The sequence below is a fragment of the Desmodus rotundus genome, chromosome 8 (assembly GCF_022682495.2).
Source record: "Desmodus rotundus isolate HL8 chromosome 8, HLdesRot8A.1, whole genome shotgun sequence".
In the NCBI taxonomy this organism is placed as follows: Eukaryota; Metazoa; Chordata; class Mammalia; order Chiroptera; family Phyllostomidae; genus Desmodus; species Desmodus rotundus.
Window position 1 is genome coordinate 115882989 of NC_071394.1, and position 25080 is coordinate 115908068.

The 25080-nt window shown below is 32.1% G+C and overlaps 1 protein-coding gene across 2 annotated transcripts in view; it reads right to left on the reverse strand.

Annotated features, from left to right (window-relative positions):
• The window catches only part of TOP2B (DNA topoisomerase II beta), a 65967-nt gene that overhangs the window by 18829 nt on the left and 22058 nt on the right, over positions 1-25080 (reverse strand). For both annotated transcript variants that reach the window (XM_053930254.2, XM_053930253.2), the window contains exons 5-25: positions 21871-22016; positions 21342-21439; positions 19866-20078; positions 16719-16892; positions 15225-15326; positions 15005-15142; positions 12969-13107; positions 12486-12643; positions 12207-12332; positions 11098-11208; positions 10912-11017; positions 9528-9637; positions 9100-9192; positions 8894-9008; positions 7393-7514; positions 7047-7195; positions 5965-6196; positions 4243-4377; positions 3404-3604; positions 2204-2399; positions 1968-2059 (exon numbers count right to left, since the gene is read on the reverse strand). In XM_053930254.2, coding sequence (XP_053786229.1) covers positions 1968-2059; positions 2204-2399; positions 3404-3604; positions 4243-4377; positions 5965-6196; positions 7047-7195; positions 7393-7514; positions 8894-9008; positions 9100-9192; positions 9528-9637; positions 10912-11017; positions 11098-11208; positions 12207-12332; positions 12486-12643; positions 12969-13107; positions 15005-15142; positions 15225-15326; positions 16719-16892; positions 19866-20078; positions 21342-21439; positions 21871-22016 — 2956 coding nt within the window. The remainder of the gene's footprint in view (positions 1-1967; positions 2060-2203; positions 2400-3403; positions 3605-4242; positions 4378-5964; positions 6197-7046; positions 7196-7392; positions 7515-8893; positions 9009-9099; positions 9193-9527; positions 9638-10911; positions 11018-11097; positions 11209-12206; positions 12333-12485; positions 12644-12968; positions 13108-15004; positions 15143-15224; positions 15327-16718; positions 16893-19865; positions 20079-21341; positions 21440-21870; positions 22017-25080) is intronic.

A 25080-nucleotide genomic window follows, 5' to 3' on the forward strand; every position in this document is an offset into this window, starting at 1 on the left:
AGTCCAGTTTAAGTAAGTATACTTTAGAAGCAAAAGGATAAAGATAAAAATTGCAAAGCAAAATGCCTCATTACATAAACAAACCTATAAATTCAATTAAGCAACAGTAGCCAAATAAGGAATGCTATAGTTCAGCTGATAGATGATTAATATGTATCTAGATAACCTGTGGTAATTTATAAAATTTTTTAGAATTTAAAAAATTTTACAGTTTTTTAAAAATTCATCATGGAAGAGTGTGTTGCTATGGAATGTTTAGGCTGTTATGGTACTATTAAAATATTATTCGAGTGTCATAAAATTTTAGACCCATACTTTAGAAAGCTATTTGTCCTAGGTTTTGATGATACCCAGAGTATTGTTTGTTAGTGAGCACTTTAAAAATATGTGTAGTTATCATTATTAATATGAAGGTCACTAAGGATACTTTCAGAAATAAAAACTTTTCAAGTTCCAATGGCCAAATTCTACTATGTTTTTGAAAAAACTATAATATACTAATTATATATAACTATCTCTTCTCCAACTCTGCACAATAGGATATGCTTGTAAGGGTAGCTCCTTTTGTTACCTGAACCCCCCAAAAGAGCCCATGAACAATATGCGGAAGACATTTTGATGGTGACGATGAAATTATTAAAACCAAGCACTAGGTTTTACCCATCAAGTCTGTTTTCACCAGAAGGGCATTCTCAAACTCTAAACACATATATTTTAAAACTAAGCACTAGATTTATTCCCTAACTAATTTTTTTTAAGATACAGTTTAAAGCAACAGTGATACAGAAGGGCAAGTAGTTTATAAACTATAATTTTGGGTTTAAGAATGCAATAAAACACATTAAAAGGAAAGCAAAGTGCTTGGATCATCTCAATTCTAAATGCTCCCAACCTCATCCTACGCCTTTCTCCTCAAATAAGAAATAAGTCTATTATCTTAATATACAATTGCAAAATATATAGTTCATTCTAACTTTACTCACTCTAATATATAGCATTCTACTGTCTGTTAAAAATAGAAAAAAGTTATAGTAGTATAAATGAAAGTATTTCAATGTAGTTTGATGAAAAATCTGAAAAACATTATGGTTGAGAACTCATAAATGTAGGGAAGTTTAAAGATTCAGCTCAAGGTATGTCACATAATCATAGTTGTATTTCAAAGATGCTAACATTATCAGTATCATATGTATACAATATTCTAATTAAGAATAAAAAGTTAATCATTTTCAATTTTCTTCCTTTTATACATTTGTGTTCTCAATCACAATGCTGTACTGTCTTTTAAAAATTTTCTCTTAATTATTAATGACAGCAAGAAACTAATTCTTGAGGGGAATCTCAAAGTTTCAATTCACAGAATTAATATTAGTACTTTATGATCTGAAATGGACAATTTAATTAAAACATCAGACTTTTAATCTGAAGTTCCAGGATTTAAATCTCCAGCCAAAGATCTAAGCACAGGACAGAACATAAATGGTGCTCAATAAGTACGATAATGTTGAACATTTTGTCTCTACTCCTCCCAGAATAAACTGAAACTAGATCAAGTGAATGGTGACTGGATACCATGTTGTGCCCATTGACCAGTGTGAAATGATTTATGTGCTACCAGTGTAGTTCCCAGATATATACATGCACCTCACAAAAACCACCACCATAACTGACACCCTTTAATGGCAGGCTCAGAAAAAAGGCCAAGGAGACTGAGCTACCTTCTCACACCTGGAGTCATTTCTCCAGGCCCTGGTTGAGTCACACTGGCACAGTGCTTTGTGGTGGGTGTGCACTGCAAATTCCTGTACTGTATCTGTTCTGTGGATAAACAGAAGACTTCAGTCTCCAAACAGACAACTCAGCACCTTAAGCAGTATTAAATTTAAATTTTAGGGGTTGGGTTTTTGGTTTGTTTTGGAAGTTGCTTTTAAAAGCTTCTCTGAATGTCTTGTTCTGCAAATGATTACCTTTTCTTGTGCTTCTTTCCACGCTTTCACTGGGTCAGATTCATAACCTCTCTGGACTAACATTTGAATCAAATCTTTCTTTGACCTATTCTCTATGTGAGGGAAAAATAAAGTTAGGATCAAGAAAAGAGATTCAATTTGTATTTGTTTATATTCTACTGATAAAAATGTCTTCTATTTAATAAAGACTTTTTCCATTTTAACTAATGTTCAAATTTTTAAAAGTTGCATCTTACCTATAGCAATTTTCCCTTGTATCTTCTCTAAAATGAAACGAGCTTGATTGTTAAGCTTTGTAGATTCTGCTCCCAACATCCCTACAAGCCACTCCTTACGTAAACCATAATAGCTTAACCGTAAATCAAAGAATTCCTTCAAAATGTCTTGCACAGTTTCATACTTCTTCAGACATCCCATATGATCAAAGAGTACCTAGCAAAACAAAGTTTTTGAAGATTATATAAGTCTGTACTTATATTTTTCACTTAAGTGACAGCTACAGTATTTAAATTAATAATACAAGTATATAAACACACACCATTCCTAAAAGCCATTAAACAAAACCAAAACTATTAAGCACATTAATATAAATATTCCTTTGGTGACTTCAGAAAACTGATAAATTCAGCTCTCAAAACCATGAAAATATTTAAAATAGAAATAATTTGGAAAGGTAAAAATAGGTCCTTAAAAAGGGCTCTTATTTAATGTGGCTAGAAAACCACCTAAAATTTTTTTTTCAAACTAAAATTGAACAGTCTATCTTTAAGTTTAAAATCATTAAATTTAAAGTTCTCTCTCCCATATACTCATTTGCCTTTCTTTTTGTTTTTATAACTGTGCTATATTTCACCTAAACTTCCTCAATTTTTTTGGAAGTTTTACTTTCCATCTTTTTTCTCCTTTTTCCAACAGCTTTTCTCGACATATTATGGCACTTTTTTTTACAGATGCTCTACTATTGCTGGATTTTTTCTTTTACTCTTCTTTAAATCTAAAAGCTAACTGGGAATGGAACAAGGGTAATCGTACATATTAACTTTCCACCATCCTCCCCTAATTATAAATAAACACAAATATACAAATTTAATTCAGCAGATTAGAGTTATGAGGGGATAAGTACTCCATAGTTAAAATGCTAATAGAGACAGGCATAAAGCCCATGAAAACTCTGCAACAATCACCTCCATAACTTTTGGTCAGTGCATGTATCCTTTGTGTTCAAGCCCAGATGCACAAGTGCAGAGTTGGGGTTAAGAGTAATGGGTAATGGTAAAGGAAAAGAAATGAAAGTACCTCTAGATTCTACAGCAAATGGACGGGGGCGGAGGGTGCATTCAGACTTACTATAGCCACTCCCATCATGAAACCAATTACAAAAATCCAACTTATGACATGCAAGAAAGGATAAATTAATAGTAAATCTAAACAGTTACCATGGAATTACAAGTAAGAGTAGTTTGAAGTTTAAAAACTTTATGCAATCCAGCAGCTTCTGCTTGTGCTAATTTCTCTTCGGTCATTTTTACCACAAATTTCACAGTTGTATCAGTATGATATTCTTTATAATCAGAAATTAATGCTGGTGTTTTATCTGTTCCATTTAGCATAGGTTCTAAAACCTGTTCTTTGTATACCTATAAAAGATTTAAAAATAAGTAAAGCTTTTCATGACACACACTCATATTCTCATACCCAAGTCATACGACTTTTTAAAAATTCTCGGTTCCTGCGGAGGGTAAAAAAAGGAAATCTCCATCACTGTCATCTCCTGCCCAGTCACTAGAGAAGACAACAGATGGGGATCTCAATAGAGAAAGAACACATACAAAATAATGGTTCTGATCTGCTCATACTCCAAAGGGCAAGGGAAAGGCTGAACATATAAAGACGATAACATCAACTAGAACTGACAAGAGATGACCTGCATACCCCTTTAGATTTGTAATAGCTGATACTGACACGAATTTATTGGCCATATTTACAAGGGCTAAAAACTATTTCTTACACATTACTCTACTCATTCCAAGATAAACAAAGATAGTAATAACTTTAAAAGCTAGCTTAAGTTTATCCTACATTTAGGTAAGTTAAAAAACTTTTAAATTACTAATTGAATATTCAAAGCACAAATTCAACGGAATGGGTCAAAAATGGGAGTTTTTAAACACTATACATACAGACTTAGGGAAAACAAAGATGGAATCATATTCTAATCAGAAAGAACTGTTTAATGCAATCCCTCTTCACAGATGACTCACATACTTATACTAACCTGTGTCCAAGTCCTAACTGGAAGTTCTGTAATCTCTACTGTGTTTCTATCCACCACAAATATTTCACCACTGACTGCATATTGGTTCTGACCAAGTTCTTGGATTGTTCCTTTAAAGTTTTTGTAGTTTGGAAGCTGCAGATAAAAATAAAAATAACTTAAGGCTCTGCTACTGATAGATGAACATGACTGAAACTCATTTCCTTACCCTCAATAGTCCCTCTCCAAATAATCACTCAATTCTGAATTCACAGCTTCTGTTAATGTAATCTAAATAGCCCCCTATCTCAAAACCTTAGCATCATTTTTTCTAGTCTCCCTAGAATATTACTTTTTTTCCCCAGCCTATTGCCTCCATACCTCCTTCTCTCCTAGATTAGTAATGCTTTCAATTCAAACTGATTGGATGATAATTTGAAAGCCTTCCAATCTTTACCCAACCTAACATTCTACCTGTTTTGCCTACCAGGCCACTACCCTTCTTCCACATTTTGCTTGAATATTTTGAATATTCTCACTTTCACTCACTCCATCCATCAGCCCTGACACATATTCAGCTACCCACACCCCATTCATTGATATAAATCTTACTCATTTTTCTTGGCCTAATTACAAGTGCTCTCTCCCTCTTCTAAATTTCTTACTTATTATATCAAAAGAAGTTAAGCATACAACATAGGACATTTCTTCTGGCACACTGAGTGACTATCATTTGTCCCTGTAAACTTCAATTCCAATGTCTTATCTTAATAAGACATTATCTTATTGAAGACAGAGATCACAGTTTTTTACCTCACCACTTAGCACAGTGTCTCAAAGACAGATAGAGCGATAGATAGATTGATCGATCGATCGATCAGGCACACAAGAAGCATGCATTGATCAAATACATGGACTTAAATACTTTTAAATATATCTGAAAGAATTAAAATAAACACTATAATTACAAAGTAGTTTGATGCTTCTGTCACAAATATTTTAAGGTAAAGTATTTAAGAGGAAAACAGATTTTAAATCATATATATAATTTTTGTTTTCTTTTAAAATACAGAAATGAAAATAACTTGGAGAGAAATACATTAAAATATTAAATTTGTCTCTACATGGTGGATTTAAGAAGCATATTTTCCTCTTTGCTTATTTATATCTTCTACAATGAACATGACCATTTCTGTAATAAAAGTAGACCTTTATTTAAGTTTATCATGATAAAAAGAATATTTCCAGATGATTTTGAATCATGTGGAAGAGGAATGGACACTTTTTTGAGAGGTTTTTCTTGGAGAGAGTTTGGGAGAAGAACCCAAAACACAGTTAATGATGTAAGGGCAAAAATAAAAAATATGGGGATACATTAAAATATATACAATGGGTTTTTAAGCATCCTTACAATGCTAATATAATTCAGTAGTTTCAGATCAAATCCTAAAGTTAAATAATTTTGTCATAAAAATATTATTCTCTATATACTTTATGTATATGAAAGCCTGAAATATGAAGTACTTTTAAATTTCAGTATTATCTACCCATTAACCTTATCTTCAGGCTTTTTCCAAAGTTTATATCTTTTATTAAAAGTACATATCAAATTACAGACTAATAAAGTGGTTACTGTCTATAATACAAATGTTTCCATTACTTTTCTAAAATGACTGGACTTTGTAGTTTATACATTATTATTTCTTAAATAAACTATATAAGCAATAAATTATAAATAATTACCATGGGATGAGGATCCAAGCCATCCAGCATTCGTCTGACATTGTTCACAATTTCCCTAGCATCATAGTTGGGTAGTTTACAAGCCCATCCAGTACCAATGCCCTCAGCACCATTTATTAAAACCATGGGAATTATGGGAATATACCACTCAGGCTCCACCCGTTGATTATCATCATAAAGGAATTTAAGCAGGTTGTCATCCACAGCAGGAAAAAGCCGTCTTGCTAAAGGGCTAATGAAAAGGAAAAGAAAGATATGGAGATATGTCATGGTTTTCAGAAATAAAATTTTATACATACTTAAAAACTATATTTCAAAAAGTCTTTTTAAAAGGATGGACCTGGAGAACATTATGCTAGGTGAAATAGCCAGCCAGAGAAAAACAAATACCATATGAACTCACTCACAGATGTAATCTAATGAACTGACAAACAAAATAAAGCCAGAGGCATAAATACATGGAACAGATTGACAGATCTCAGAGGGAAGGGGGGTGAGGGGAACTGGAAGAGATTAGCCCAAGAACCTATATGCATACATGCACAGCCCATGGACACAGACAATGCGGTGAAGGTGGAGGGCCAGGGGCAGAACTGGGTGGAGGGGACAAAGGAGAGGGAAATGGGGAACATCTTGCCTATCCTTACTACCAAATATAGTTTTCTCAGGCACAAAGCCAGAATAAAATAACCCAATTTTACTTCCATACTTATCTACCTAAATTCTTAGTATTGATAAATAACTTTTTAAGAATTTCCTCTTACTCTGACTAAATCACAAAACACATCTTCAGCCTAAAAAGTAAAACTGGGTTATAAAAAATCCTTACATTCATTAGGACTGGTTTCACCAATAATTTATAAAAATGTAGATCAACAAAGTTTGTTCTATTTACTATCAAATAATTCACAACATAAAAATGTAGATCAACAAAGTTTGTTCTATTTACTATCAAATAATTTACAACATTCACCCTCGACAGAATCCACAATACTTCTCCCTAATTACAATTCTATTAAACATTTCATTAGTGCCAATAAACTCCAAATAGAACTTTATATTATTAAATCAGCAACTGTCACCTTAACATGGTGAAAATGTAGCGAGGGCTTGCAGCATCTTTGCCACCATGAAGCCGAGTTCCAAACTGACCAATAGGCTGAAGCAAGTTAATGTTGTTACTTCCCACAAAGTTCTGAGCCAAATTCACAATAGTCATCATTAATGCTTGCTATATAAGAGAAACAGAATATAACATTAATATTCTAATTTTTAACTTTCTATATGTATGCCCTAATTTTCATTAAAATCCAAACCCTCAGTTCTTTTATATTTTCAAAGACCTTATAAAAATACTTTATTATGCTTAATTATCATTCCTCATGCTTGTAAGTATAGTTCTCAACTGATTCCAAACTTAATGCTTACCTCTCCATGATGATAAGCAGACATCTCAGCAACAGATCCAGCCAACTGGGCAACTTTTACCTCACGTTTATCATTCCGTTTGAAACAGGTAAATAAAACTTTTCGTTGGCCGGGTTTAAAGCCTATTTTTAAAAAGAACAATCTTCTTTTAAAAATATTACTTAAAAATAGTTGTAATGTTTCTTATTGACAAAAATGTTCTATATACTCAAGGAAGAAAAGGAAAGATGTATTTAGTTTTTGAAAAATAACTGATTAAAAATAATTGAGATTCTGTAACAAAGTGAGTACAAACTAACATGTTTTCATATCATTTCACTCTACTCCAAAAGTGAAGTACCAATCGCAAGACCACCTTCTGGTCTTAAAGTTAAGTGTTCAGTGGCAGCAAACTCTTGTCATAGGAGATTCCAAACATTCACATGTCCAAAGTGACAGTTATGACTAAAGTAGCAGCAAACCATCAATGAGTCTGAAACTATTATCAGAGCATCACAAATCAGGGATAACCCTTATAAATAAAGATGTATTGTGGTAGTTAAGAATGCAGCATTTAGAATCTGACTAATCTGGATACTGTTCTCAACTAGGCCATTTAACATGTGCCTTTGCACAAATCACTAACCCAGTAAGTCTCAGTGTCCTTATTATTCTAAGAAATAATTACCTTCCTAACAGGGTGATCATAAGGATAACATGAGATAATTCAAGCAAAGCATTCTGCGTCCTTATCATTCTTCTTGCTCTAGACCAATGAACATGGTAATGAACTTTTCAGTGTATGCTAGCTATCGTCATCATCATCGTGGGCCCATATAGCATAGCAGAAACAAGAGGATGATAAACAAGGCCCCTTTCCTTGAGAACTTTATAATCTAATCGAGGAGGCAAAATTAACACAAATAAAATAACAAGCACACAATTATTGGCATAGTAGTTTAGACATCTGAGACCAATTTAGAATGAAACTGAAAAGGGATGTAACTTAAAGCTAGAACTTGATGGACAAGTAGAATCATCTGCTATTAGCTGAAAAACCAAGGAACACAAAGATCAACTAGCTGGAAGTTTTAAAATGAAAATTAAGTTAAGAAGTGCTAGATAGAAAACAAATATCTGCTCTAATTACTAGCTAGCAGACTCTAAAATTTTTTTTCAAGTAAAATAAGTTAAATATAAAGTTGTTTTTAAAATTTAGTCTTTGATAAATAGTTTAGAACTTATCAAAATCCCATTTTACTATTTACTTTAGGAAGTCTGCAATCAACTTGGGGCAAATGCTTTTAAAATCTGCATTAAAGTTAATTTTCCTGAAAAACTCAAAAAGGGTTTTAAAAGATTCCAATTTAGAAATATAAAAGATTTCAGCCCTACCAAAGTATCTCTAAAGCAACTTCAGGATTTTTTAATCTATTACAGGGATCACTTAAAGTACATGAGTTTAAAATATACTTAATAATATACAAAAATGAGAAAGATTTTTAAAATGACAGCTACTTACCATCAACAAGAGAAGGTATAGATCTTTCATTATCTGAGTTTGAGAAGAGAATCAGTTCCTTGTTGATGAAATCATTGTATGTCAAATGCTTTGTTGCTGTACCATATAAAAATTGCTAAGAGAAAAGTTACATAGCAATATTATCATTATCAGTGTATTAGTTTTAGTCTCTTTCTTCCCCCAGATCACCACTCTCTATGACTAACCTCTGGTAATCCATGTAACCTACGCTGTCTCCGATCTTCCATAAAATTTGTTAACCATTCTTTTCTGTCATCAATCTTCTTTTTACTGAATGCCTGAAAGAGTCCAGGAAATGATTTTATATATTAAAAATAAAATAAATTTTACTATAAAATTAAAATTTACAGAGGCAAATAACTAATTAATTTCTGGGAAATTTGTTTCTTCCAATATGTTTTTATTAAAAATACATTTAAACAGAGGTCTTTAAATTAAAGGACTATGAAAACAGGGCATACTCAGGAGGTTGTTGAAGAGGGAACTACTGAAATTAACTAGTTTGGACATTAAAATTCAAGAGCTTTACTACAGAAAAGCCAGACTGGAAAGAAAGGTATAAAAGATAGGGGGATGAATATTAGGACAGATTTTTAAAAATCAGCTTTATTACCAACGTAATGGCAGCATCATCTTCAGGACCAGCATATCTAAACAAGATGCGGTGCCTTTCCATGTCAGCAAAATATTCCTTCGCTTCTTTAGCTGTGCTGGTACCCAACCCTGAACAAATTAAAAAATAAACCAGATACAGAAAGATAAATTCTGTATGATCTCACTTCTAGGTGGGGACTAAAACAGAACTCATGAGTAGAATGGTGGTTGCTAGGTGCTGGGGGGAAGGGGGAACAGGGAAATGTCAGTTATAAGATGTTAAGCTCTAGAGATCTAATAAAAAGCGTGGTACCTATTGTTAATAGTACTATATCGTACACTTGAAAACTGCTGATAGTAGATATTAAATGTTCTCCCCACAAAAAAAGGGGAATTACTATGTGAGGTGATAGATATGTTAGCTAACTTGATAGTGATAATCATTTTACATTGTAAACATATTATCATTATTTTGTACACCTTAAATATATACAATTATTTGTCAGTTATATCTTAACAAAGCTGAAAACATTTTCAAATGAATCATGAACATGAATGGTTGTTTGAAACCATTAGGTGAAAAGCTCATGGATCAAGCTGACAACACCTGTACCTGATCCATATTAGTAAACAAAGAAAGACAAACCATATATTAATGGTTCCTGACATACAACACCACCTATTACTCGTTTTTGCCACATCAATGTAATCCACATCTAATCAAGCCTCCAAAGTATAATACCAGTTAGCAGAGAATAAAGGGCCAGAGGAACACGATACATATTTAATGAAATTATAGGGATACTCAGCAAATTCCAGAATGTGAGAAATTATATGGGACACAAACAATCCAACATTTTGAACAAATAAATTTTAAGAAAAAACATGAAAATAAAAACAATATACTAAGATTAAGAAACTTATCAACCAAATGCAATGTGTGGACCTTGTATGGATCCTGACTCAAAATAAAATGAAGTAAAATAAAATACTATAACATGTTTAATACAAGCAAGAGAGTTTTAACACTGACTGAATGTTTTAGGTTATTAGAGAAAGATATAATAATGGTATTATGGACTTTTTAAATAAATTCTTTAAGTGATACATATTAAAGTATTATAGAAATAATACAATATCTATAAATTATTCCAAACTAATAGAGTGGCAATGAGAAGAGTTTAGATGGAACAAGACTGGCCATGAAATGGTGGTGATTGTTGAAGTACATGGGAAGCCCATTATACTACTCTCCATAAAATTTTCCATTACAAGTATTTAAAAATCAGCAATAGCTATTTTAAAGTCTAAAAGAGACTTCCAAATATTTTATAAATGCTCTAATAGAAATATATTCATGTCAGTAGTAGCTTCACAAAATTTAAACATTTTAAAACACAAACCTTTGTAATATTTTATTTTCCAGGCTTTCTGGTTTTCTATATGTTTTTTCCACTCATCAAATTCAGGAATACTGTAGAAGGAAAGTTCCTGCTTGTTTTTGCTTGCCTTAAATTAATTAAAAAAAAATTAGTTTTTCTGCTACCCTTTAAGACAACAGTATAAAAACATATTAATATAAATAGTACCTTTACAATTGGAGTAATGAACTCTTCAAGAAAACCATGCTTCAAAAGTGATGGCCAATTGTGGTGTATAAAATTAATAAGCAGGCCTTTTATGTGAGATCCATCTTGATCCTAAACAAATGTTATTAAAGAGAGCTATAATAATTTTATGAAATATAATTACTTATATTTCATAAATATAAGTAATTATAACCAAATTTTTAAATGTATGAATGCAGCAATGAGGCAAAATTCCATTCAAATTTTATGACTGCATTTTACAAAACAGTAGATGTTATTCTTTAGATGATCACAATAAAGAATTTTTCTTAAAATCCAAACAAAGAATATAGCTAATGATAGATTGAATCTTCCTATCATTAGATAATATACTATCATTACATCTGTTTTATAGTTTACCCAGATTTCACTAAAAGAATGACTTAAGGATGGAAATACATAAATCATGGTTATAATGTGATTTCCCTGGGCAATGAAAGACAAAAATCTATGGACAGCAGGCATTCACAAGTCTTCTGTTGATACAAAAACTGCAAAATTTTTGCTTAACACTATACAGCATGTTTTTCAGTTGAAAATTTTCTCTACAAAATTTCTCTACAAATTTTCTCTTTAATCAGACTACACAAGAGAAAAGCAGTTGGATGCATATGAAATTTTTCCTTCTTAATTTCCTAGTTCTTTCCTAGTTACTGCCATTTTACTACTCGAGTCCTCCTAGTATTTTGTGCATCCAAAATTATGCCATGATACAGATACAGTAACCATTATCCTATTTATTAATCTTTTATACTTGTAAATTTCATCATTTCCTTCCTACTTATAGGTAGGCTTCAAGCCCATAGTATTACAGTGTGTTCTCCTCTTGTCATATTTATTATATTTTAGAACGTTTTTAAAATAACTAACCAAAAAGATGGTTACCCAATAAATTAGATAACGTAAAATGTATTTCACACAAGCAGTGCCACTAAACAATGTTTTCTTCCCCACTGATGTACAATCACTTTGACTTGTACATCTTGGAGCAAGTCTCATAAAATAAATATCAAAAAGAACAATCTGAAAAAAGATACGAGTTTTAAATATGTGGCCACTTTTAAACCAACCTGATCAGTCATAATCATAATCTTTCCATAGCGTAAAGTTTTCAGAGATTCTGCATCATCATAACTTTTCTTGTACTGTAGACCAACTATTTTAATAATATTGTTTATTTCTGCATTTTCCATGATCTGTACATAAAGGAAGAATTAAAAGTATTTTAAAATGTTGAAATCTACAAAAAGTGAGTCACAATTCATATTTAAAAATTCAACCATTTTAGTAAAGTATGAAAATGTCTTATATATATATGGGAGTATATATATGTATATATGAATACATACTTGTTTATGAGAAGCTTCTCGTACATTAAGAATTTTTCCCCTGAGTGGAAAGACTCCATATCTGTCTCGTCCAATCACACCTAATCCAGACACTGCCAGCGATTTGGCAGAGTCTCCCTCTGTTAGTATCAGTGTACACTCCAGGGAATGTTTGCCACCTGAGAGAAATTTAGAAAAACATATACTCCACATTTCTCGATTTTACCAATAAAAAAAATAAAGCCAGAAAACTTAATAATCACAATGACAGTGAAAAACTGTAAGAATCATCTTACATTATGCTCAGTATAGTTTAAATATTATGTATTTTATTGCATTCTTATTCCCTGAAAATTAGTAATATGTGGTGCAAGTAGCAATTTTAATAAAGTGAAATCCTACTTTGAACATAAAATCCTATAGCCTAACTGTATGTGGAAAATGAGAATTTTCTGTAACTAGATAAATAAAAACTTAAATCTTTTTTCAAAATCTAAATCTTACCAGCATCATTTGCATCATCCAATTTGGGAATACCTTTGATTTTACTGTATTTTACTGATGAACACTTCTTGTTCAGCTGAGTCTGAGCCTTAAATTTCACCCAGTTCAGGATACTTTCTACAATGCCACAGTTAGAAGCCTAAAAATCAAAGAATAATGATATACAAACAATCCAGAAGATCATACACTCAGCTAAAATGAATGTAATACTTGTAATCTGTGCAGTTATAGGGCAAAACAATAATGATGATAATAGTGATACATGCTAGTAAATTTTATCCTAACTACACAGTAAAACTAACTCAGGCAGTTAACTATACTGAAATATGAACACATGAAAAAAGGGTTATTACATATGAAAAATTCTATTATAATAAACCCCATAAAAATATACATAGTTTTTCTTACAAGTTAATTTTGCTCAAATTAACACAGTAAAAGCTGATCCACCCTTGAATTCACCAGTTGGTAAATTCTAGATACTGACATTTCTGATATCTGTCAATACAAAAATGTGAATCCTGAATTTGCTGTGATAAATAAAAAATATTAACATGAAGCAAACATTAGGATAAAGTCAAGAACTTACCAATAGTCCTTATCCTTTAAAAAATTTGGTAATTCAACATTATAAATTGTGTGTCAGTCCCAGTTAATGAACATGTAATAACATGTTTACCCCAAAATAAAAAATTGAAACACCTCCAAGTTAGTTAGTTATTTACTTTTCATCATCCTGGGTAGTTAGATTTTAGGTGTATGGAAGTTTTCTGGAATGTTTAAGATATAAAAAGAGGTGAAGTATATTGCCAAATTCAAACTTAATCTGCCAAAAATGAAAAAGTATAAAATCTAAAATCAAATCAGTTCATGAGACTTTTATGAGGGCAGAAATTTGGGAAAGCATTAACATAGGGTCATTTGTAGTATGAATTGGTAATGATCAGATCCAGAAGGACTATTTCTATAGGCCTTAAGCTACAATTTAAAAACAACATTTGTGCCCTGGCCAGGTGGCTCAATTGGTTGGAGTATTGTCCCATACACCAAAAGGTCTCGGGTTTGATTCCTGGTCAGCACACATACACCTAGGTTGTGGGTTTGATCACCAGTCAAGGTGCATACAGGAGGCAACCGATCAATGTTTCTCACTCACATTGATATTTCTCTTTCTCACTCTCTCTCCCTTTCCTTTCTCTCTAAAATCAGGGTGAGGATTAAAAAAATTGAATTAAAAAAATTGCTTTTGTTTGTGAGAACCTACCTTTGAAATTCTGATAATGGCATTTGGTAAGTATGTTATCACTATCGTAATTATTCCTCCACCAAACTATAAATTTCCAAAGTGGAGGGGCTGTGATTTATTCATCTTTATATTTTCAGTGCAAACATATTTAGAGGAACTTTATATATATTTATTTAATATGTTTGTTGATGGCACTGCTGAATAAGGGAACAGAGGCAAATATTGCTTATTATATACAATAGATTATAAGAAGCTATTAGCAGTAGGCAAGGCTTGATTATAAATCTAAGATTTATTATTTATTTGTATTCTCACCTTGTTTCAGGGAGGTTAAAGAAGACTAAATAAATATGTGCAAAGTAAAATAAAATTTTAAAATATGTAGAATATGAGAATTTTGTTATGTATAGATTACAATTTTTTTAAAAAACTATATAATGGTAAAAATCAGTAGATTAAGTTGAAATGAATAGTAAAGTTGAAATCAGAAGTCCTAAAAGGACTTGAACATATGTTGGGTGGGCAGATATCTGGCTTTATAATGACCAATGCAAAGCCAAAACACAGCTAGTTACATGATTACCTATTTTAATTCTTGGCAAAATAATCAATTGTTTTACAAAACAAAGTTTACCCTTTATTTAACCTTTGAAGTTTGCCGAATTAAGTGTACTCATTTGTACTAAAAATACGCCTAGAGCCACTGTTAATATAAGAAACTAATCACATATGAAATAAATAAAACTACTATACTCTCAACACACTGAAAAATAATACTAATTTTACTCACTGCTTTGAAAAATTTTTCTGATAGCTGGCATTTGGATCCAAAACTTTTGGGCTGCAGAGTCATGTTTTCCTTAGTCTGAGAATCAAAAGTTGGGTTTTCGATAAGGCAATTAATAAAAACCCATATATGGTTTTTTACCTGTTGAAAACATACCAAAAAAAGTCAATACCAAAACTGACATTGCCTAATACTTCAACAGAATATATAAAGTGTCACTTACTTGAAATGGTTTCACTGATACACCAGCTTTGTTCTTTTTCTTGACCACTTCAATCAGTTTACCAACAACTTGATCTACTACATAATCCACATGACGTCCACCCTAAATATAAAAAAAATTAAAAATCTTCTAGAGTTATGGTAGCAAAATACTTATTCATTTTTTCTACAATGATTTTTTAATATTTATAACAACTTTGTGAAATCAGTATTATTAGACCCATTTTCTAGAGTAAGTAGTATTAGTGTCAAAAATAGCAGAGTTGGTATTTAAAAATAAAGTCTCTTTGGCCATAAAGCCAATAGCAAATGTCTTACAAAGTAAAACAATTGGGGAAAAAAAGACATGGGAGTGAGAATGAATACTGACATGGTGGTGGTAATGACACTCACAATATTTAAATTTAGGGACTGTAGCAGCCATTGTCAGTTGTCCATCCAATATCCATTCTCCCCTTTATTGACAACCCCAAATTTCTGTTTTTAACTGGCAATATGCCCAATTACAAAGATTCACCAATCTGGCCTCCTTTGTAGCTAAGAGGTACCCATATGAACCAGTTCTAGCCAAAGATGTTAGTAGAGGTCTACTGGATGGGGCTTCCAAAAAAACTATTGTGTCCCTGATAAAAAGGGAAAGATTTAGTTGGCATATGCATTTGCCCAAACCAATTTTTTCTCCCTGAATCTTAGAAATAGGTCATACAGATGCAGCAGGCAACTAAAAGGCATGAGAATAAAAGCCAGATGCTAAAGATGGAAGAAAGCCAGAGCATAGGTCCCTAATGATGCTGTGGAGTCACAGTGCTAAATTAAGACTGCCTCCCCCCTGAGTCCCTAGACAGAAGAGGAAAAATAAAATCTTTACATGTTTATATCACTGAACATTAGCTTCTATTACATATAATAAAATGCAATCATAATGAGTGGTTTCTGTTGACTAGAGAAAGAGATGCTAGATTATAAAAAAATTGAATATTAAAAATAAAAATGTTAAAACTTGAAAAAGAGTGACAAAATGATAAATCAGTGCTTTAGATTATTCTAGGAATGTAATACTTTATTATGGTGATTGGATAAATTCTTTCAAATGAGGAGAATTTCATTTGATTTTTAAATCCAAAAACAAGAGGATTTAAGCTCCTTAGAGTGGCAGATAATATGTTCCACAATCTGAACCCCAAACATACTCATTTCCTATTAGTCTTTCTTCTACATTCTACACTCAGAACACAGAATAGGATATTTATTCTAAATTTCACAAAATATGAATGTATTAAACTATAAACACTAATACTATAAATTTACTTCTCAATGGATGTAAAATTGTAAGACAGCTATTTCACAGACAATAAGCTTTCATTTTCATAAATTAATTTTGATTTCACCAAAGCAGATTAGGTTTTATTTTTGTTTTTGTTATTGTTGTTTATCTTTTTGCTTTTAATGAAGCATTGTTCTGTCACTGACTTAGAAACAGAATTAGTATACTCACTTTTGTTGTTGCAATACTATTTACAAAGCTGATTTGCTGGAATCCTTTTTCACTCAATGTAAGACAAACATCCCATCTTTCATTTGCAAGTTCATGAATAACTTTCAGGGCCACTCCAGTTTCATCCAATTTGTCTTTCACATAAAGATCTACATAACTGCGGAATCCGTTTACCTATTCATTTAAAAAACAAAAACAATAAACAATCTTATATTGTGAAGTATTATTTAACCCATTTTCCGGGGGTGAATGCCATCAGGTACTCTCATACTTTCATTTCCCCTCATTCACAACAGCTTATTCCGCGGGTTCAAACCTTCATGACTTTCTCTATTCTACTCCTTGATCCCTACCCTTTAAAAAGCAATTCACTTCTTGAGTACTAGATAAATAAAGGTTATGAACGGAAAGTTGGACAGGTAGATTGTAAAATCTTTCAAAAGTTTAAGTTTTTTAAATAACAAAGTAGACTTTCACTTTTAAGTTTAAACACGGGGAGGGTAGGAGGACGGGGAAGGTCCTGCCCTTATAAGAAAAGAGCTGGTCAGACAAACTGATATTTTTTGAACCATCATAAACTGAGATCACAGGACATCTGGCCATCCTGAGTTTGAAGAGAGTCAGGAGTCTGTAGGAGACATAGAACCTAAGCATTTGCTTAACTGGGGCAGACTCTGCCTCATGTCATACAAGGCAGTAGGAATATTAAACCAGAAACTCTGACAAATTGCTATAGGACAAACGTGTTTTAGGATGAGTGTGTGAAGCCCCTGAGGACTTTTCAGTAACCCCAGCAAGTTCTCACAGGAAAGATAGAACCTAATAAGGTTCTCCTGATGGTCTGACTGAGGGAGGGGAACAGCAACCACTGGGAATTCCACCCAGATCCATCTCCCTTACCAAAAACAACAACAACAAAACCCTTACTTTGACGGGGGAAGGATATTGCTGGAGAGTATTGGCAAAATATCACTGTAGCTGGAATAAATTCATTCTGCCCAGCCTTACCCCAGCCCACCCCAAATCATTTAAGTTAATAAAAAAGATTTATTCTGCAGTGCAGGGAGCCTCAAGAATACAGAGTAAGAATTCTGGGGAATAACCTGCTGCAATGAGGGAAAAGAATAAAGGACAAAGGGAAAATCTCTACCTCTAGAGAAGAAACAGAAATACTTGTAAAGGTCAAACCCTTCAGACATAGGCCCACTCTGCACTCCAAAATCTGAGACTTGATCAGACCTAAGAATTTCCCCACAGCCTACCACCATGCTAACAGGCCTCCAATAATAACAGTGGGTTTAAGCTAGAAGAACTGCAAGAGAGATACCCTTTCTGAAGGGCAGCTCAAAAGGAAGGCCCAAACAAAAGAAACAATAACAAAGAAGAATTTAAAGTCTCTGGTGACCATGGCAACAACAAACCTCGACACCAGTAACTACAGCAACAACAAACTGCAAACACATCCCATTCCCTGTATAAACATAAATCCTCATACTAAGGGCTATTTAGTCCATACCTACTAACCTATACATCATAGCTGTTTTTCTACAAAAACTTACAATGCATGCCGTAAGGCAAGAAAAAACACAGTATGAAAAGACAATGCAATCATCAGAATCAAACTCAAATATGTCACAAGTATTTTAACTATCAGGGCATTCAAAATAACTGTGATTCATATGTTAAAGGCTCTAATGAAGAAGTTAGGCAACATGCAACTTCAGGAGAGAGATGGATGCTTTAAAAAAATTCAATGGAAAAGCCAGGAACCAAAAACAGAAGATAGGTTTTCATAAAGAATGTCTTCAGTAGGCTTATCATAAACTTGACACAATAAAGGAAAAATCATTAAAATTAAAAATAGGGCATAAAAAACAGTAATTAAAATACCATTTCAACAACAACAAAAAATAGGGTAACAGAATTTAACCTGTAACACAAAAAGAAAGAATGAATAAAGCAGAGCAAAACATCCAAGAGCTTGGGACAATACCAAATCATATAACATGTGCATAAATGAAATACCTGAAGAACAAGAACAGCACAAAAGAAATACTGAAAGAGATAATAGCCTACATTTTCCAAAATCAGTGACAGACAACAAACACCAAACAGAATAAATGCAAACACACACACACAAAATCCACATACACACCTAAGCATATTATACTCAAAGAAAACAAAGACAAAGAGAAAATCTTCAAGGCAGCCAGAGGAAAATGAAACACCTTACCAACAGAGGAAGAAGGATATGAACTACAGCAGACTTCTCATCAGAAACTATGCAAGCAAGAAAACAACAGAGTGACATCTTTAAGTGTTGAAAGAAAAAATATGTCAACCCATAATTCTGCATCCAGTGAAATTTCTATAGTCTTAGAAAGTGAAGGAAAACAAAGACTCTCTCAGACAAACATAAACTGACTGAATTTACTGACAGCAAAAATACCCTACAAAAATGTTAAAAGAAGATCTCCAAGCAGAAGGAATATAATTAAAATCAGAAACTTAAGTCTACATCAAGAAACTAAGAGCATTGGAAATGGAGTAAATGAAGGTATTATGTTTTTAATTTCTCTAAAAGATAACTGAATGCTAAAATATTAACAACAATGTCACACACTGTGAAAAAATTTCTGCCACCATTTTTTCAAATGTTTATTCTGCCTTATTCTTTCTTCTTCTTCTGGTGTTTATAGCATATGTAAAAGTGAAATGCACAATGGTAATGACACAAGAAAAGGGAGGAAGATACTGAAGATACAACTGTTATAAAGTCCTTTTACTACATATGAAGTGATCAAATTATTTGAAGGTAGACTCAAAGTATTTACAAATGATATTGTAAACCCTAGGACAACTGCTTAAAAAGTTTTAAAAAGAGATTGTAACTAAACAGAGGTGATAAAATGGAATCATTAAAAAATGATCAGTTAAAACCAGAGAAGGCAGAATAAAAACAAAGAATAAATACAATGAATAGAAAACAGGTAGCAAGATATTTTAGTACAAATTCATCAATAATCACTTTAAATTGAGTCACCTAAACATATCAGTTAAAGAGGTTATGGTATTAGATTTTAAAAGATCTAACTGTAAGCCATTCTACAAAACAACAAAGTGGTAACTATTTTAGAAGACACTTACAGGCAATTTCTTTCCATTAAACATGACCTTGACCCCTTTGCATGAACCAGCCAAATCATAAGCTCTTCTGGTCATGAGGGCCACGATGTCCTTATCAAGTTTCTCCATCTTAAATTTGGACAGATCTGGTTGGAATGTTATACAAGTATAATCTTCACCATCAAAATGTTTAATTTTGGCTTCAGAAGTCTTCATCATATTATTCATCCATGTCTTTAAAAGAGAAAATATTCAAATATTTCTATAATGCTTCTAATTTTTATAACAAAAACTCAGCTCATGAAATGCATTTACCACAACTATACACATTTTTCAGCTTCACAACAAACCAAACGAATCTTTGAACCTGATATTAAAGATAAAAAAATTAAATACTATTATAGCAACCTCATATTGAAAATAAGCAAAAGAAACTGCACAACTGTATACACTGTAAATAAAATATCTTAAGTTCTTCAACAAGATTATATAGAATTTTATAAAAGTAAATAGGTATGATGCTTTTCTGAGAAAATTATTTTAGCTTATGTAAAATTTCAAACTATTTTCAAAGGCCTACAAGAGTAAAATAAAATTTTAAAATATGAATTTCACCATTGCTGACATGGCTCAGTGGATTGAGCACCACCTAAGAACTGAAATGTCATTGGTTCAACTCCCAGTCAGGTCACATGCCTGGGTTACAAGCCAGGTCCCCAGTTGGGGGCATGTGAGAGGCAACTGACTGATGTATCTTTCTCCCTCTCTTTCTCCTCCCCTCCCCCTCTCTCTAATAATAAATAAATAACTTTTTTAAAAAAGTATGAATTTCATGAATCAATGAGGAATTTTTCAAACATCCAAAGTGGATACATTTCAATTATCTTTGAGATTCAGGGCACATTCACTGAAGCTTAACTAGGTTAAAAGAAAAGTTTGTTAAATAAAGTGCATTTTGTTTTAAAGAAATAGGAGAAAGGCTTATATAAAATCTCCCAGTTGTTCTAAAGATTTTTTAAAAATATATAATGGCATGCTTAACACTTAAAAATACAAGTATATGTGCATGTATCACTGCAATTTACCTAAGGTTCTATTATCTTAGCAAAGCAACAAAACATTTATTATTTTTATACCACGGAGCTGTGGTCCAGGAAAGGATCCCCTCTCTGCAAGGTGACAAGGAAATGGAAAATCTTTGCCATTACTGACACTTCTGCCCATGAATTCTAGTGGGCATTGTAATGCCTCTGTGTTTGCACAAGCTCTTGGTACAACAATAGCTCCTCTATCAGACAAAAAGCAGCAAACATTACAATAAATCTGCACTAAATGTCCTTGATAGGTTATGCAACTTAAAGCAAAACAACATATAAGGAAATCAGTTTTACCATAGGCTAATTTGACATAAACAAGAGTTAAGTACCTACAGGCATCTCACTAAAAAAACCCAACATGATTATTTTTAAAAAGTAGTTAGACACATTTCTATCATACCTGTTTAAAACTATGTTTGTATTCTTTGCAAGCAGTTTCTACTGTAAACTTTGTACTGAAAATATTACAAAGTTTTGCACCATAACCATTACGACCACCTGTAAGAACAATTAAATGTGAAAGGTTTAATGAAAATGATTTACAGAAAACAGTATAAAAGTAACACAATCAATACCAAAAGACATGGTGTTTATGGGATAACAAACTCACATATACAGGAATCGCACCTTTTACTTTCATCAGCAGTTCCAAACTCAATCTGTCAGCTAGATTAGAGTTCTAGAAGTTCTAACATAAATCAATGTACTATCCGAGTTAAGATTTTAAAGTGTCTGTCAGACTATTATCTATACCACACTTATATATGATAGCTTTCCATAGATATTAGTTATGAAAAGGATTTTTCTCACAACAAAACTTCACAGGTTTCCTCTTCTGTAATATTTTATATAGGAATAATAAGAGTCTTTACATTGAGAACAATTATTTTTTAACAAAAATTTTAATCAGCCATTTAGATTTTCTTTACCTGTTACTTTTTTCTCATCATCATCATAGTTACTGGATGTTAAAAGCTGTCCAAAAATTAATGCAGGAACATAAACTTTCTCTACTTTATGTTCTACTACTGGAATGCCTTTCCCATTATTCCAAATGCTTATAATGTTAGATTCGCTGTAAATAAACAAGCAGAGTTTAGAGCTTAAATAGTTTAAAGACATTGATTTTCATAAAAAGTAAACCAGAATCAACCTGGATAATTATAAGCAAAACACCAGTCATTACTAATTGGAATACAGTTATTCATCTTTTCAGAAAATACTTCGTTGAGGACACACACTTCGATCCCTAGGTTGTAACTTAAATTAGGATCACTAAGATATCTGCAAGTAATAATGCAATATTTCTCAGAAAAAGAAACTCTTCTCAACCTCCCATAAAATAGTAAAAGTAGTGAAGATTTGACAGTAACAAGTCAGCTAGAGAGTCTGTTTTCTTTTCTATCCATTATCCATGATCTTCATGCTTCATTCTACCAGTACACCACCTGTGAACCACAAGCTCTGAAGAGACAGTGGCCACTGTCATTTTCATTTCCCACCTAACTGCTGTAGCAATACAAATGGAAAAAGGATAGACTGCCTGAACTGTATTCCATCTTCAGGTTAAATGTTAGAGGGTTGTTTGTAATGTAGCACTCATTGTCAAAAACTAATTTTAATGGTTTTATAATATGCAGATATTACCAATTTTAGGTCTTTTTAGGTTTTTCTATCATAAAACTTAATACATTTTAGCCCTGAATGATATGGAGCAGAGGATCCTACAGCTAATAGAAACTTGATGTAGGCAGTAGTCTTGAAGGAAAATTTTGTCTACCCTCTGGTTTTAAGTAGTATATACTATGATATCTTTACCCATTTAAGATCCAAAATTTGCAAAGAAACACAGCTTCATAACCAACACAGAACTGGCTTAAAAAGCTACCATTTACCACTCTGATTCAGAATCTCTTAGACACTGTTTCACGCAAACATACACACTTTAATATCTTAATAGTTATTAGAAGTAGTTACTATAACTTAAAAATATTGTTCTAAAAGTCAAAATGAAAATCAAAGATTCAAGAGGAAAATAAATAAATCAAAGTTATTTAAAAACTGACTTTTAATACATTATATTCTTTCCCCAGATCAGCAACCAACTTTTCTTTCCGTCACTTTCCATATAGGTTCAACTCACCTAATCTCGTAAACTCAAATTTTGATATCATTCTTATTTGTATCTCCTGGTCATTCTCTAGAGTCATCAGTCATCAAGACTTATTAGTTCGTCCTACTAGATTCATTTCATATCAGTATCATTTTTCTTCATTCCAAATGCCAGTATATGAATCTAGACAGACTAATTATCACCTAAAATATTAATTATTGCAATAGTCTTCTTGCTAGCCACTCCCTTTAAATATATTCTGCATAATGATGATGGACTTACTATAGCTTTTATAACACTATTTTGCTCCAGAATACATAAGTAGTTCCACCTTTTCTATAAAATCAAGTTTAAAAGTCCATGTTCAAGGCCCATTATCCACATCTCCACTTATATTCAACTATAAGTATTCTGCAACATGCACTATGTTTCCGTCAGGTCAGTTTTATTACGTGACCACATTCACTCCCAATTCTTCCATTTATTTATTGGTCTTTACCTTGACTATAATGTCTTTTTTCCTTTCTTCGTCTAGGCAAATTTTGCCCTAACTTCAAGTTAGTTTATGACTTCAGTTCTCCATTAAGCCTTTTACCCAGCCTTTAACAATGCTTTCCAACCCACCTTATATTGAGATTGGCAAAAAATCTAAATTATTCACTGGGGAACTCAGGATAAAATTAAGTTATCCCACTTGTGGGTAAACACTCTCTATAGAATACACAGCTAAATATTTAGATATCTAACAGTTTCAAATCGTCGGTGGTACTTTCACTGTCTGTCCTTATTTCCAGAGGTAAAAATGGTGGGCATCAGAAATAAGGGCTATACATTGAACTGCTGTTTTAAGACTTCTAAACAGTTCCTATGTTGAGATTAAAACCGATAATTTATGAAGTACCTATTTTCTTCAAAAAACTTCATGAGGCTTAAAACTCATGAAGAATTCGAAGGAAATAAAGAAAAGCAATGAATGAAAAATTATAAATCTAAACATCTCAGAATGACATGAAAGTCAATATACTCATGAAAAAAACATTTAAAACTTTTTTCACTCTATTAGTACATATGCTACTATAATTAAGGTAATCTCTATCACAATTTCAAAAAAGTAGGGTGTAATACCTTCTACATTTAGTATGTCTATATGAGTATGAAATTGGAACATTCTATCAAAGTCATCTCCCTATTACAAAATTTCAATCTATACCACTTTCCAAATCTGGTATTTATTTCTGTAACCTCTAAACAATAATTCAGAAATCTGTAACTGTATTCTTTGCTCCATCAATAATCTTCACAAATATATTAGGAAAAATACTGCATTTAAATGAGCTACAAGTAAAGTTTCAAAATAATTAAAGCTGAAAAGCAACCTGAAAAACAATCTAAATATCCAACATTCATCAACCAGAAAGAGGTTAAATTACAAAATATCAACATAACAGTCATATAAAAAGAATTAAGTAGATCTGTAAGTTAATAAGAAAGGCTGTCCATAATATGTGAAATAAAATAGAAAGATATAAAATAGTATATATAATTCAATTTTTTAAAAAATGTAAATGTTAGTATGAGTGTAATTTTTTTGAAAGTTACAGTTTTAAGAGTTTTAACTCTAAATAAAGAAGATTACTTAAATTAGAGGAAGAGTTAGAACTCTGGTTAATGTGCTTTCCACATTTGCTTGTTTTTAATCAAATAGATTCCAGCAAATAAGTTATTTCAAAACTAACCGTTATGTTATATTATTTAGTAAGTTTTAAGTTTTCCTGTAAAAAGTTGCTTCAAATTCTCCAACTTTCTAAAAAACCTATCCAAATTCTGCATGACATCCTGTGCTAATCTATTTCTATGGCTTCACTTAAATTGTATATGCAACTCAGAGCACTGTGGAAAAAGAGTAAGAGCTCACCTGTGCTGTATATTCTCTACACTTAACTATCAAAATTCAACCTGTCCTTTACACAAAAAGTTCATGTACATACATGCACGAAGAAACATAAAAATCTTTTATACAAACATG